We start from the raw sequence: 15810 nt of genomic DNA, 5'->3' as shown, positions 1-15810 counted from the left end.
TTGAGCATTATGATTGCTGATGTCACTGGTGGTTGAAATGCAGTGTGTTATAGCAGCTAGGAAAAGTAAAAAGCAGTTGTAAATAGCTATTTCAATTTACAGAATTACTAAAAAAGGAAATGGTTTTTGTGTGTTCAGAACCATGTGGGCAGAACCCAAAAAGTTCAGATTCCACTCTGTAAATGTATTGTGATATAGCACTTTTGAATATGTCAAGTGGAGCTCATGCTTTGTTTCCTTGCTGCAGGTGGCCTAGTGTGTTCTGCCTCTGGTTCCCAGCAGAAATGTCACAGCGGAGTGGGCAGGAGGACCCGGAGCGGTACCTGTTTGTGGACCGTGCCGTGGTTTACAACCCAGCCACACAGGCTGACTGGACTGCCAAGAAGCTGGTATGGATCCCCTCAGAGCGCCACGGCTTTGAGGCTGCCAGCATTCGCGAGGAGCGTGGAGATGAGGTGGTGGTGGAGCTGGCAGAGAATGGAAAGAAGGCGGTGGTCAACAAGGATGATATCCAGAAAATGAATCCACCCAAGTTTAGTAAAGTGGAAGATATGGCTGAGCTAACCTGCCTGAATGAGGCCTCTGTGCTCCACAACCTTAAGGACCGTTACTACTCAGGCCTCATCTACGTGAGTATTCACAATCTATAAAGTACAACCACTGCAAGCTATTTGTAAAAATTCCCCAGTACATTTAAGAGACCAAATTAGGGCTGCAAAAATGATTATCTAAGTCTGCTGCCCTACCAGTGAGCTACTGAAAGGTCTTGTATCTCTGTCTCCTGCCTAGTCAGAAATAGCCAGAATAAGATCCACGCTAAGGCCATTTTACCTGACAAATAAAAGCATAAAATGTTTTTGTTGTTGTTGTTGTTGTTTTGTTAATGGAGCTGGAGATTTTCAAGTAAGTTTGTTGTAATTCCTTGGGAAGCCAAGCAACTGTTGCACAATATGTTTGTTGCTACATTACTAAATTCCCACACCTCTTTACAGTAATCTTTCAGCCTTTCAAGGCTTTCAACGTCTGCATGGATACAAACATAAAGCGAGCGCAAGTAGAAACTTGAGTAATCAACAATAAATTAGCAACGAGCAATGAGACACTCTTTTTTTTCCGTTTTTCAACATTGTTGATTAAGTTCAGATCAAATTCGTGTAGTCAAGAGACCAAGAAACAATTTTCCTTTAATGAATAAGCCATCATGTCCTATATAAGCAGCCGATTTCCCCTGTGACTTTGACCCACTTAGTGACATGCATTCCTGGAATAGCCGAGACCAGGAGCTTGTGGGCCACCTGAGACCCTGGGAGGAGGCAGAGGCTGAGGGTTCGCACTAAGGCCCAGACAGAAATTAGCTTGGCTAAACTAGATTTCAGTTTGGGTAGGATGCTGGAAGAAGAGATTTCATTCCTCTCCAGTCATCTCCTTCCTTAACACTGATTTGTCGGTAAACATCTGGAAAACAGACAGTGTCAATGTGCACTTCTCTATATCCATCAAGAGATCAATGACTAATATAAGAAAGCATGTACCGGTGAGATTAAATAATATGAAAAGAATCTGGTCAAGGCGGCAGGGGTTATCTGAAACCCTAGCTTCCAAGAACATCACAAAAAATAAGATTTGTTTTTTGCTTTAAGATTTAAAGGTTAAACATAAGGTAAGGGTTAAGTTTATGTTAGGTTCAAAGTGAGTAGAGCTGCTTTCTCCATTGTTGTTTGTACTGAAGGTATTTTTGTGGTTTTCCACCCTGGCGCCTGAGGTGGAGGCTTTGGGAGCTTGAGGGATGAGGTCATGATGATGCTCTGTGTTCATTTGATCACTTTGGTGCGGATGAGACATGATTAGATTAGTGTCCCTATAGACAACCTGCCAAACCACCAGCCTCATATTAGCCTGATGTCCCTCAGTAAGAGACATTAAGGAAAAATTCTGTTTTTTCCCCATCCTTGGACTTATTTTCCTAGTTTTTGTAATCATGTTAAAAATGTCATTATGTTAAATTTCAACATTGTGTTAACAATTTCAACACTTCACTGTAGAGCTTTCATACCTCCAGATCACTGGGTGTGCTGCTGTCCAAAATGGTAATCTAATGTAGCTCAGTCAAAGACAAAAACCCATTAAAATAACATCCTTTCAACTGGATCAATTCATTTTATTTTATTTATCCTTTATTTAGCCAGGAAGGTCCCATTAAGATACAAGATCTCATCTTCCAGGGAGTCCTGGAGAAAGAAATCAGTCATATTACACTGAAGTAGCGACAGTTATACTATATACTGTTACCAACTATAATTTTGACTTAATGAGATAAAATTCAGGGCTAAGCGTAATTCTTTTTCCCTCACTTGGACAGGCCAATAAGTCAAGATTTTTATTTGTCTGTAGTATATTTTTATATTTTTATTGACCCCTCCTTTGCATTCATTGTAGCTTTTGTACTACAGCGGGTTAATCAATTAATTCAATTCAGAATATAGCATAAGTACAAGTTGTTTTATTTAGTAATCTCAGAGTAGGATTACTTATTTCACAATTTACTGGAAACATGAACTTCTTTTGGTAACAAAAATCTTTCTGATTTTCAAGAGAGTCTGTTTAAATGGAGAAAGAATTGACCCCCAGTCCCGTCTCGGAGCTAAGGGAGGCTCATGCTGAGTCACACTGTAACCAAACCGCCTTAACAGAGTCCTTTGTTTCCACTGATAAGCAACAGCTGTCTGCTCAAATAACTGAATTTTTTTTTTGTTAGGCTTGCTTTTGAAAAACTGGTGCTTGATTAAGAAAACTTGTCTGCTCCAGCTGTCTTCATCCGCTCTTATTTTGTAGTCTCTTACATCCAGTTAGTCTTTCTTTTTTTTTTCTTTTCTTTTCTTTTTTTTTTTTTTTTAGTTCCCATATTTTGCAGTTTTGGCAGCACACTTGGTTAATTGTGTGCAGCATCAAAGCTTTACTAGGGCTGATGTTGTGTTTACAAGGTTAGAGTTGATTCTCTGTTGAACTCTGTTGGTCAGCTGCTTAGCACTCTTCAGTCCTCTTGTTTTCCTGACCAGCTTTTGATGTGTGTGACCTTATAGTCAGGCCAACAAAGCATAAAGTTGACATAACCTCTCAGAGGACTCCCATCTGCACAGCAAACAGTGAATGTAAATCTGACTATAATGCTTTCAGACTGTTGACATTAGCCTTTTTGAGTATCGGCAGCAGTAAATTTATTAAATTTGCATTTTTTTTTTATTAAATAAAGTCTTTATTGATTGGGTATCATTCGTACCTTTGCTTCTGTTATAAAGTGGAGGACGAAGTAGGTTTCTGCCCAGTGCCTTTTGGGGAAGGGAAGGATTTTGTATTGACCATTCTGGGATGTATTATTCAACACATATGATTACATAACTGCTGTAATATGCATATCCTTTTGTGGAGTGATGGTGCAGAATATACTGGCTGAAGAGGATGGCTAGCAGGCCCAAGCTGGGAGCTTTGTGTCCATGGTTCAATGCTTTTATCTGCAGGCCGTTTCTCTGTTCACTAAGTCTGACTTCCACTGAAGCACTGTCTGTGTTCTCAAGTGAAACCGAGGCACAAAATCTTTATCTCGAGAAGTTCTTTATCAAGAAGCTGTCATTCAGTAAGCAGACATGCTCCAAAGCACCCCTTTTTTGCCTTAGATTGAGCTTAGCACCAGACTTATTTAAGAGCTTGGTACCTTTTGTCTGCACTCATACTGAAGTGTGTAGGCTGAGCGGAGTTGAGCAGAACTGCTGGCTCTGCACACTGGTGCTCTACTGGTCCCCTCCCACGTCTAGACCACGATGCTGCACTGCCGCTGCACTAGAAATCATTGCTTACAGTAATTACACCTTTCTCTTTTCCACCCCGTTTCTCCTTAGAATCCCCACTCTGTTGTCTGTAGTTGTGATCTCTCCATCTATTTATAGAGGTTTAGGTGAAACCTCATTCCTAGGCTTTCTATGGATACCCCAATGTCTGTGCATGATCACACTCCTCTGTCTGCAGATTAGTGGTATTCTGCTTTGGGGAGATGGAGGTGGTGGTATTTGTTTTCGGTTATATTTCCTCAGTTTCTTTTTTTTTTCTTCATTTTTTCTTTTTTTTAACACTTGATAAAATGCGAGATATTGGCGTGATTAATCAGTCAATCACTAGTAAGGACAGAATTGTGCTGCTGAGAAAGATTAAGAATACGTCAGCCTATACAGCATGTCTATGATTATAGGAATCCACTCAATCCAGCAGGCTGCTGTCGGAAATCGTTGAAATGTCTTTGGAAATATTTATGTAGGTTTTAGAGTTTAAAGGGCATGGTAAATTTTGATTAGCCCAGTTATTTCAGAATGATACAGAATTGCTTCATGGGGTATCAGAGGACCCTGAAAATGTTTTCCCCTGTTCCAATGGAGAGAGGCTGAGGCCGTTGTTGCTAAGCTCTGCTTGGTTCAAGGACATTTATTTGGACATTTCCAGAGGGCTGGGAACTCTTTCAACTGTGTCAGAGTTCTCCTCTGTTGACCAAAGTTTCTCTGGGCTGTCTGCTGTGCTGGACCCTCAACTGCAGGATGTGACAAACTATGTGACAGATACACAAGTCCAGACACATTAGGGAGAAATAATCCACATGATGCATTTATAGTTTCAAAAGCTTAAAGATGGGCAGATACCTTGGAATGCTTCAAAGCTCAGAACTCATGTAAGCTATGTTGTAAGTGTAGATATGCCTTAATCCACATGCTTTACACTGAGAAAGGCTGATAGTCCAGAACATGCTGGCAGACAGGTGCCTAGTTCAGCGTGGTCATGTAGATGTCTCACCCGTTGTCTCTAGAGTCCTGCTAATCCCCCAAGTACCCCTTGGGGTCCACCATCAAGAGCAGCCAGCTGAGTCATCTCTCTCCCCACAGCAGTGGCCCATGCTGAGGCGGAGGTTGCTGATCCGTCTCCCTGGCGTGGCGCCCACCATGGGGGGCCTGCAAAGGGATGATGGCCCTCCTTCTCAACTGTAAATTCAAGCTGATGTTTAAAAAATATGTTCTAATATTTGAAATCTAGCATGAAAGGATTTGTAGAAATGGCGCTCCAAAAGTCAAGTTTCTGCCAGTAATTAAGGCAGAACAATGTGTATTGACGTTCAGAGAGATTCTGTACAATTCATAAACACATCTGGTCAGTTCAGTGCAAATCTGTAATTTGTTCTCCTTGAGCTGCTGTTTGTTTTGCTCACTGTAGCCAGGATCCACTACAGAGCTGCGTCTGAAGCATCTGTGACAGTGGGGACAGTATTGGCCATCTGGTGATACCCCTACCACCCACCACATACACACACACACACACACATTATCATCACCAGCAATGACATCCCAAAGGTCACAGCATGTTCCTCCTGTGTATGCATTTCCAAGAGGTTAAATGTTTCGGTAGCACTGTTTCCTTGCTAGCTGTTTTTGTCTTATATAAATTTATTAAGTTGTATCATGAACTTGGTTTGAGGAGTAACATCAGTGCTCAATCTATGTTCTGTGAGATGAAAACAAGTTGATTATTTAACAGTTGCACACATGATTCATATCTTGTTATCAGCTGATACTGGATAAAAGCTTATGAGTATTGTGATACTAATTTCAACCATATCACCCAGCCCTGGTCTTTGGGGCTAGTGTAAGTGCTGTGATGTGTAAGCGTGAGCTGCCCCTACCTTGCCAGGCGACTGTCGTGAGGGCTCTCTCTCACACTCACACACTCCAACACCCACTCACACACACAGTCTGCACACTACTTCCCCAGCATGGTATGGTCATGTTGCCATTGTTCCAGCTCAGCTACTGGGTTAGCAGGCCCCGGGCCCCCTGCTGCCCACTGCCCGGCACAGACAACATAATTAGAGGAATGTGGCTTAGTAGCCCAGCCAAGCAGAGAGATCAAAAGGGTGAGGGGAGAAAAGAACACAGGAGAAAGATAAAGATGGAGAGAGAGCGCAGAAAAGAAAGGTAGGACCAGTTAGTGCAGAACTAATAGAGATGAGCTGAGAGACCATGGGGGTGAGAGAAGAGGATGAAGTGCAGTAAACTGTCAAGACCAGACTGGTTAGCTGAGATAGAAAACGGAAAAAGGAAGAGAGATTTGGCATACCCTCTTATTGTCTTCATTTAATGGCTGATGCTGAGTGGCAACAGGGCTTGGATTCAGGGTTTTATTGGCAGATAAATCAAGACCTGTGATCTTAATTGTTGATATGTTATCCAATAAGTCATCAGTCAGCATCTAATGCATGCCCCCACATACTGTTAAGTTAATGGACTGTTCCAGCAACAGTAGACCTATCAGGGATTAACCCGCTCATGGACTGCCATACATCTGCAACATTCAGCTGAGGGAGTGATGATGCTGTTGTGGATTAAAATCATTATCCCCTGTATTGGAGCTCTGTTGCTGTTGAAGTGATTTGTTCCATATTTCATATTGCTGGAAAACGTGACAGCCAGCCAATCAGTGACAAATCATGTTGACAGGCAGCCCAGTTGCTGCTTGCTTATCTTAGCAGTAAACTGTAGAGAGTGAACTGATACAGTATTTGCTATTAATTTTGCATTTTGAGTCAAATGATGGATTCTCACCAGCCATGTTTCTCTTCTCCTCACAGACATACTCTGGTCTCTTCTGTGTGGTCATAAATCCCTACAAAAACCTGCCCATCTATTCAGAGAACATCATCGAGATGTACAGGGGCAAAAAGAGGCACGAAATGCCCCCTCACATCTATGCCATCTCAGAGTCTGCATACAGATGCATGCTACAAGGTAAGTCAGTGTGTTTGAATTATGTGTGGTAGACTAATTTGTGTTTTCGGGGAATCGGCAGTGTACTCCTCCCCATTTAAAGGAAGTGCCACTCTACTTAACTTTAAAATGTCATTTGTATTAGTTGCAAGCTTTTGTGTGACATTTTGAATAGTTTTTAGTCCTGAAAGATCTAAATTATTACACCCTGCCAACCAAGAAATAATTAATGAAGAAACTTAAAGCCAGGTTACATGTGCTTATCATAATTACCATGTCAAATTAGGCACGACCCACCTTCACTGAAGCCGTTTTCACACATGAACTCACACATGAAATCAGCAAATCCGGTCCAGGCTTGAAGCGGAGTTGGCCTTTCGCACATGTGGTACACAACAGAAGATAGTCTGTGTCAGATGCAAGAATATAAGAGTGAAGTTACTGAATATTTTGTACCATTTGTTTTCGGTGTTGTGCTTTTTACACGGTACCTTTGCACTCACAGCCAATCATCATTTGTCCATGGATTAAAGGTTTTTTGCTGCTGGTTTCAGAGATGTTCAGTTGTAAGACTGGGCCTTAAATTATTCACAGATAAAAACACGTCTGTGTTTCTACTTTCCATGGTTTACCTTTTTAAATTTCTCAGCACCAATTCCCTGCATGTGTTTTTTTAAGCACAAAATGTCAGTACTGCTTATTGTGAAGAATTACTGACAGAGACTTATTTATACACAGGGTAAAAATGTGTTTTTTATCCTTTGTATTTCCCCTGGTGGAAGGGTGATAAGATCCCAAGTCTTTGTTACTGGCCCCTAGATGCACCACGGGTCACCATTGCTCGTAAATGTTTAACAGCTACCCTCTGATTTAAGGGATTTCTGCTCACCTTCAAACTCTCAACAGAGCCATAATTTCACTAAAGTTTAATTGAAATCTTTAGCTAAGTCTGTGGTTAGTTAGGCATTAAAATGTGGTCACATAATCCCTTGATGTTTGATTGTAAGGCTAGTTCTGTAACTTAGACATTTGAATGGCGTATTATACTATCAAATTACCCAGAATAAATGCCAGCAATGTGAAGAACGCATGGAACCTAGTGGAAGTCTCTGGAGAAAAGCTTTGAATGTGCACATTTGGCCACAGCAGAAACTCATCTTTAAGCTATCCAGCCTTGTGGTTCTGAGGTTGTGGCATGTTGATAAAACCATTGACAAACCTGTGAGAAAAAGTATAGAGAGAATATTCAGATTTTTTTTTTCTTTTAGGCTTTAACACGGTGAAAAGACACTTGCGTCTACATTATGTACAGAACAGTTCCATGACTCTGCTCTGATGATCCAGTCTAGATTTTAACTGCAGATCTTCTCATGTTGCTTTCATTCTCCACCACTGAGTATTTTATTTTATTTTCAAGCATCTCCTCTCATGGATCAAAACCTTTATTTCCTTATGCCACTGTGGCTTTGAATTGATTTTCTTTTATCTATTGCTTATAGAAATCTCTCCCTGTAATTTATATAGGTTAACCCTTTTGAAGTGCAAGTGAATCTGTATGGCACATCTGTGGCTGCCATTTTGCATGTTGCATAGTGGACTTTCACGTTAAATATTTTGGACGCACAAAATGCAAGTGAGAGCAGCCCATGCTGAATGTCATCTTCAAAGATCCTTGCCTGGTAGTTAGGCAGCTTCCAGGCTCTATGAGTACTGACTAACTGGGATCAGACCAGCAAAAACAGAGAGGGTGACCCGCATTGTGCTCAACAATAGGGTCTTTGTGTGTCTGCGAGGGCCAACCAGTGGGGGTGGTGACAAACTGGACAGTCCCGTCAGGCCTTGCTTCACTTATATCGGTGAGCAGAGTGAAGCTTCCTCAGTGTCAACACACAGCTTGGTGATGCTGATGCCGCCTCCAACCAAAAACATGAGGGCGTCCTCATACTGTTTGGCAAGACTGTTGACAGTTTCAGTTCAATTTTTTCCAGTGGTCACTATCCATTTTTTGGATAAGACAGGTTTGAAGATTCTTCATGCATGTTTTCTCAATGCCAGAATGACTTATAAAAATTGATTCTAAGGATGCCTGTTGTGCTTCACTTTACAGTTTTTTACAGTTGGTGATATAAAAGCAGACAAATGCATGTTCGCTTAGTGATAACCCTACAGGTAGTGTTTCAGAAGTTTGCCTATATTGTTTTCTTGCCCTGCTAGTTCCTTTTTAATAACCATTCCCTTTTCTTCACACTGGTGGTTACATATTAGAAACAAGACCAAATTTTGCATGTTCACACAGACCTAATTGCCAGTTTGTGACCAAAACAAAAGTGCAATATGGGCTTTGAGCATTGTGGTGTGTGCAGACTGTCCAGCCAAATGAGTCAAACAGTTTGTTCAGTGCCCCCTAATACACCGTTGCCTGCACTTGGCCACGAGTGTCACATGGCCGGTTGTGTTTTTTTTTTTTTTTTTATGTGTGTCCTTGAGGTCGCATGTTAACAGTTTATTCCCTTTACTTGTACCTGTAACCTGCAAGTTTCCCCATTTAGTGTAGAGTGTCATTAAACAAATAGGCCTAACAGTACAGCAAATATACAGACATTTGACAAGTGCTTGTTTGTCAGCAGTTTGGTTGTGCACAAGATTGATTTCATTTCTGGTAAACCCTGGGATTTCACTCACTGCATTTTTGCATTGATTGACAATAAATGCATTGGGTCACTGGGCTGGGAGACTTTTTAAGGAGAGGCATGCTTAGTCAGAACCATATTTGTGTGTTTCATGATGCTTCATTATTTAAAAGCATAATTTACCACTACCCAAAAGCCCTTTTCACAGTGATGTATGTACAGCAAGTCTTTGGAAACACATGCCTGACCTATTGTTGATGCATTATTCCAACCTATTCCAGTTGTGTCCATCTCAGAATCACTAGCATTGTAGTTGGAAAAGAGGTTTGTAGGTTGGAGATTAGTGAAGGCCAGCTGCTGCTCAGCTGTGGCCCAGAGCATTTCAATAACCTGGTTCATTTCAGTGAATATCCAGCTGTGTACATTAGCAGTGATGTTTTCTCCATTCTTACTGTGGCAGTAAAGTTACTGTATAGATGTCTACTGCTATCTCAAGGGGGTCATTATATTGCTGTGATTAGTAGCTCAGTTTTCATTCTTCATGTTTAGACTTAGTTGGCAATTGAATCAGTGACAACATGGGACTAATAATTTGTTGCCTCCAAGCAGATTGTCAATTTATACCTATGACTGAGGGGTGCCTAAGCCTTGCAGGGATCTGTTAATTACTTCAGCATTGCTTAGAAGCCAGTCAGTGCTTAGATGTGGGGTGAAATGAGGTGTTATTTTACAAAGGCAGGTTGTGTAAGTGGACCACCAGACCTTACTGCACATCTGTCATTGATTAGTTGTCCAGATACTTTACATAATTCCCCTCACTGCTGTCAATGTCAAGTCAGTGATGTACAAGAGGCTAATTTTAACATTTCTGGAAATGTGTAGCAAGGAAATGCTGATGCTTCCCTAAATGAAACCATATGTTGAAGGACCGGTTATGTCAGCATTTGTGTTGAATTCCACAAGTCGGCAAGTATCAACAGCACTAGAAGTGTCCCCAGGTTGGGTTGTCGAACAGGGGGTCTTTGTTTCAGAGGAAAAGAAGAAAGACCCCCACCAGGGGTCGGGTCTCTCCCTGGTGTTTAATCAGGGCATTAGGTCAAGTCCAGCCAGATCCATCTTGGCCCAGTTAGATTTTTCACAAAGCACAGCTCTTTGATTTTTCTCGGAGGGACGCTCCATCAGCAGTGAACAAAACACTCCTCATCTAGTCACACCAAGGAGCCTTATCATTCATTTTAAACGGCATAAATGATCAAGTAAAGAATGGAAAACATGTTGAATAAAGTTTTCAGGGATTTGTAGGCTATACCCTAGCCTGTAAAATGTGTGATAAATGGTGAGGTTTTAGTCGTTTATAATGGCATACCATTAAAGTCTTGGACCACCTGCAGAAGCTAGCACATCTCACCCTGATGAAGTCCATAACAGCTGGTTAATGGATTTGATGGCCTTTTGAACCAACTCCAAGTCTTTGTGCCTGTCTCTTTTGACTTCCTCCTGAGCACATCAGAGTACACTAAGCACCCAAGAGATTATTGCTAATCTTTTGAATAAGTGAACCCTGATATATCAAAGGGATTCCAGGTACAGCTGTGGAAGAGGGGCAGGGTTAGGGGATGGATGTACATATGGATAATAAAAGTGGGTTTTAAAAGTTAAACACACATCCCTGTTTTTTCTATCATGTGTCTTCATAAAGCCAGCAGTGATAGCACTGTTAGTGTTCTTACTATCCATGCCACTACTGCTATTTTTTCTGTTAAATAAATCCTCTGCATCCCTTTCAAATTACATCTAATTTGCCAAGTGGTTAGCTACCATAAGATTAGCCCTCTGTCACTGCTGAACTTGTGGATCTCTTTGTCCATGAAGAGCTTTTGTGCATCAAGGTGATGCATGTGCATGGGTGTGCACACAAACATACAAACACTGATTTGTGAGGATATTACATTAATTTGTACTCACTCACTAACCATATTAACCTGGGCTACTCATTACCTAGTTCTAACTTGTAACCTATCCACAACATAAACCCATTACAACCTTCATTATACCCATACAACTGCTGTCTTTATATCTTTGTGAGGGGCATATTCAGAAGAATTACATGCAGAATTTGCAATTAAACCAATTTTGGCTCTGGTAGTGTTTCATTTCTTTTGCTGCCATTATTTACCCCAAATAAAAGCAAGGCTTGAGAGAATTGAGAGCTATCATTGCATTAGACATTATTCTTCTGGCTACATAAATTACCTATATTTACACACACACACACACACACACACACACACACACACATTAGGGCAATTCACTAAATGACAGCTGAGAGAGAGATTGTGAATACCCTGGTAATAAGAGGAGGAAAGTTTACTTTACCATGTACTTCATCTGTCCTAGGCTGCACTCCTTTGTGTGTCAAAATGATTTGTGCCTTAGTAAAGTGCTGGGTAATGTTCAGACAAAATACAGAGGAATGTAGCCTATTTCCTCTGGAATTCTCAGCGTGTCTGAGAAGAGCACTGATGGCTTGCCTCTCCAGCTGTGTGGCCAACCGGGCGTATGAAAAGACTAGGTGATTGTCATTATGACACATCAGTGTCTCCCCCACATAATGCCACATCAGTGCCACAGTTTCACATCTCATCCTACCCTCCTTTGTCACCATCACCATATAACCAAAATGCTGGTTTGCTAAGACACACAGTCGTAATGTTTTTAGTAGGGCTGTTTATCAATATCTAGTACCTTTGTGGTACCTGAAATGTCTTGCAACTATAGAATATTGGACAAAGGAAGTGTCACTCAGTACCACGTTGGCTTTGATCATTTTGATACACCATTAACAGCAAGGCACCTCCACACATGGCTCACCATATTTCTAGAAATAGATGTATCTCCAGGCCCTGCCAGTTTCAGTGTCATTCTGTGGGAAACACTTGCACATATAGCATATCTAGTGAGAACCACATGAGGGATCAAATAAGGCCGTCCTGTGGGAGGAGAACCTCATTAACCACTAGGTCATCCTGATTCCACCCCTAAAATGTTTTTGTCTTTTGCATTTGTGAGGTAAATGTTCAGCTGCTCACATGCCGTTCCACCTGACTTTACTGGGTTAGCCTCATGTTTTTGCTGCTTGAAGAGCGCTGTCTTATGTTCAGCAGGTGGGCCAGTTACCATGGCCATTATCTCTGCGAGGCTGAACACAATTTGACCATTGAACTGGGAGTTTTTGTGACTAATGAAACATCACTTCAAACAGCAACCCACCAAATTTCTGGATGGTTTGCTTTCTAGTGCAGCTGGTTCCATTTTTATTGCTTATTGTCCCTCAATTCATCTGTGAATATGCTAAGGTGTGGATTCATAGTAAGAATACCATCTTGGTGTTGTCACCCAGCATGAATGGTTTCTAGCAGAGTTAGCTTATATGAGCCTTGCTCATAACCCCCTTGGGCTTCTGCAAGTCCCAGATAATGCTTTATGTCAAAGACTAAATTTGCAGACCATTTTCTTTACCTTAGCTACTTTCAGTAAAACAATGTATTGGTCCCCCTTCTCACTGAGTCCCTGAGATATGAGTTAACTGTAATGAGTTACTGAACTGGAATTCAGTCTTGCCCTTTCTGCCTCTCAAGGTTTCCTTGTGCACAAATATAATACGTATTCTCTTTTTCCCTTTCTTCATCATTCTTTTTCTCTCTCCCAACCTCCACGTCCATGACATTACTTGCATGCACTTGATTTATTTTGCTCAGTGTTTTTTTCCAGTATGAATAAATGCCCTATCCGATTTCTCTTCTCCATATAGGAATCTGAATGTCCTGGATTTCCCTTGTCTTTTTTCTTTTCTTTTTCATTCCATTTCCTTTAATGTTTTTGGCTGTAGGATCAACCTGAGTTCTTCCTGCATCAGAGGCTTTTGGCATTGTTGCCCCTCAGTGAATGGTTTAGGAACAGTTGTCAGCTTTTGACTTTTAAAGCCTCGCTGACAGACAGTCCTGTGTCAGGAGAATAATCCAAAGCCTTTTGACTACCAGTGTTCAGCATCCCATTCAAGAGACATTTGTAAGATATAGTGAGATGTGAGACAGGTATTGGCTCATGGCTCTGAAAATGTAACTGTAGGCTACATTTATTAGGCCATGAAACCCCTCTGGCATTCTGCCTGAGGCATAACTGCTCTGAAGTGCTGCGCTAATAAATAGTCTGAAGCGCTTTCAGTGTTATCTGACAATTTTTCCAGGTTGACAAGGACATTGCAGAAGCCCCAAATTCCTCAGACTCATTGACGCTTTGGATTTCTCATCTGCGGGTTACAAACTATCATCATAATTTAGATTTATGTCAATACACCTGCTCACCCTCAAGTGACTAAGGACTAAGAAGTAAAGCTCAATTACTAAGGGATACTTATCCACTGCAGTGTTTTAATTGGAAGATCAAATGTAGGGGTAGTCTGTGTATGGCCATTATGTAGTCTTTGAGGTGTTATTCTATCTTACAGATGAATAGCATGCCATAAAATCTCTCATTTTGAGTTACTGTCCATTTTTGGAGTTTTGTGTAAAATGATGTCAAATTCGACTTTTTCTTCTGCTTTTTTGTGTTGTTCCAATGCACATAAAGGAAGTAAACACGTGTGTAAAAATTTCTGGGAGAAATGGTGTATTTTCTGGAAAAATTCCAGCGGTGCCAATACTTCTGTCCATGACAGTATTTATTGTAATGTATTAACCTTACTCAGACATAAAGAAGACGTTATTCATACCAAATGAAAATGAACAGCAGTGAATGCCTTCTACAGAAGGTAAGAAAATGGTGTCAGTCAGCAGGTTTTTTTTTTTTTTTTTTTTTTTTTTTTTTCTCTTGACCATGAAACTTTTTCACAGATGTTGGGCAATATTTACTGCAAACTTTTTAAAAAGACAACATTGGAGTTGTGAGGATGCAGGACTGTGGACTGAAATGCTAGAAATGAGTTCTCTAGGGTTGTTGTTTTAACATTATTATGAACATTATGATACATGGTTGATAATATGCAAAAACAATTATTAATTCATGTGAAACAATACATCACCACTTGAGCAAGCCTTGGGCAGACGTGGAAGCAAGGTTGTTGATTTTCAGTTTACACTAGAGTGGACTCAAAGTGGACTTAAATAACTTTGATGACTATTAGTTGTTGACTTGGATGACAGCTCAATGTATTGTCCTCCAAGCAAACATTGTAAGTGACATTATAGCTCCTCTTTTCTTTGCCAATCTGAAGACAAAGATTTTGTTTTTTCATCCTGGTAATTGGACAGCATCATAATGCTGGTGGATTTATCTTCATTACCCAACACATTGAGCTGATTTGTTGTTCCTCTATTTACATCTCTGTGGTTTTGTGGAGGTTTTCTCCATCTGAGACACTTAAGTAACAGCTTCAGCAGTGTGCAGAACTGGGTTTCTGAGGTGAGTGTTTGCACTTCATTGCCTCTCCTTAATGCAGGCATTAGCCTTCAATGGCAGTGACTGGCCAAGGCCCAGCGGGCCACAGCCTCACAATGAGCTCACTGTCAAAGGCTGAGATCAGCTCCCTCTCTCCCTCCTCTCCTTCTCCTCTCTCCTCACATGGAGAAATGCCACTTGCAGAGCCACTGTGTTCCCGTCAAAGCCACAAGATGTCCTCCAATCTTTCACTGTCTTGATGCAGTCTTTTTTGTCTGTGGACTTTGGAGGGACTAAAATGAGGCCATTTTTGTCAGCCTTGATGCAGCCTGCAGATTGGTTTTTCACATCATTTAAAGCTGCAGGTCTGAAAGAGTTCAGAGATCATCTACTTTAATCCAGCTGTGACACCCAGTTGCTATTTTGATTAACCAAATTTTTGCCCTTCAAAACAAGATCAAATTTTTTGAATTATTTTCTAACCTCCCAGCTTTCTTTTAAACTAATCATATTACATGTCCTGGGGCACTCTTCAAAGCTCCCCAACATAATGGAGTCATATGAAGCTGGCAGGAACATTACCAATCATGTGAAACCCACAAACTGGCCCTCATGACCATCAAGTAGCATTACTCAAATAACTGCCCCTGTTTGGATAGTTCTTGTCTGTACAACCACAGAATCCTCTGCCTGTAAATGTCAATCAGCATTTTACAATCTGGAGTGGTTGGTAAGGTTGCACAGCATTGGCAAATCAGTGAATAGAAGTGAAGATTGTCACTATGACTGGATCATATCCTTCCCCTGTATCTGCTGCCAGGCAGATAAAGGCGGAGAAGCTAGCTCTCTTGAATGGAGTTGTTGTTTGTGTCTGATGGAGATACGGATGTGAATGTAAAGAGAGACGCAGAGGAGGCGGGGGCTGGATGGGAGGAGTGTGTTTGCATGTC

The 15810-nt window shown here is 41.1% G+C and overlaps 1 protein-coding gene across 6 annotated transcripts in view; it reads left to right on the top strand.

The window, feature by feature from the left end:
- Nucleotides 1-253: 253 nt before the first annotated feature.
- The window catches only part of LOC115356417 (myosin-10), a 63060-nt gene continuing 47503 nt past the window's right edge, over nt 254-15810 (top strand). For 5 of the 6 annotated variants that reach the window (XM_030047907.1, XM_030047687.1, XM_030047831.1 and 2 more), the window contains exons 1-2: nt 285-629; nt 6659-6815. In XM_030047907.1, coding sequence (XP_029903767.1) covers nt 285-629; nt 6659-6815 — 502 coding nt within the window. Of the gene's footprint in view, nt 630-6658; nt 6816-15810 lie in introns of all 6 variants that reach the window. The other variant, XM_030047970.1, reaches the window with a different exon arrangement.

This window comes from Myripristis murdjan, chromosome 1 (assembly GCF_902150065.1).
Source record: "Myripristis murdjan chromosome 1, fMyrMur1.1, whole genome shotgun sequence".
Lineage (NCBI taxonomy): Eukaryota > Metazoa > Chordata > Actinopteri > Holocentriformes > Holocentridae > Myripristis > Myripristis murdjan.
Note: the sequence above shows the minus strand (reverse complement) of the source record. Positions and strands in the feature narration are given on the sequence as shown.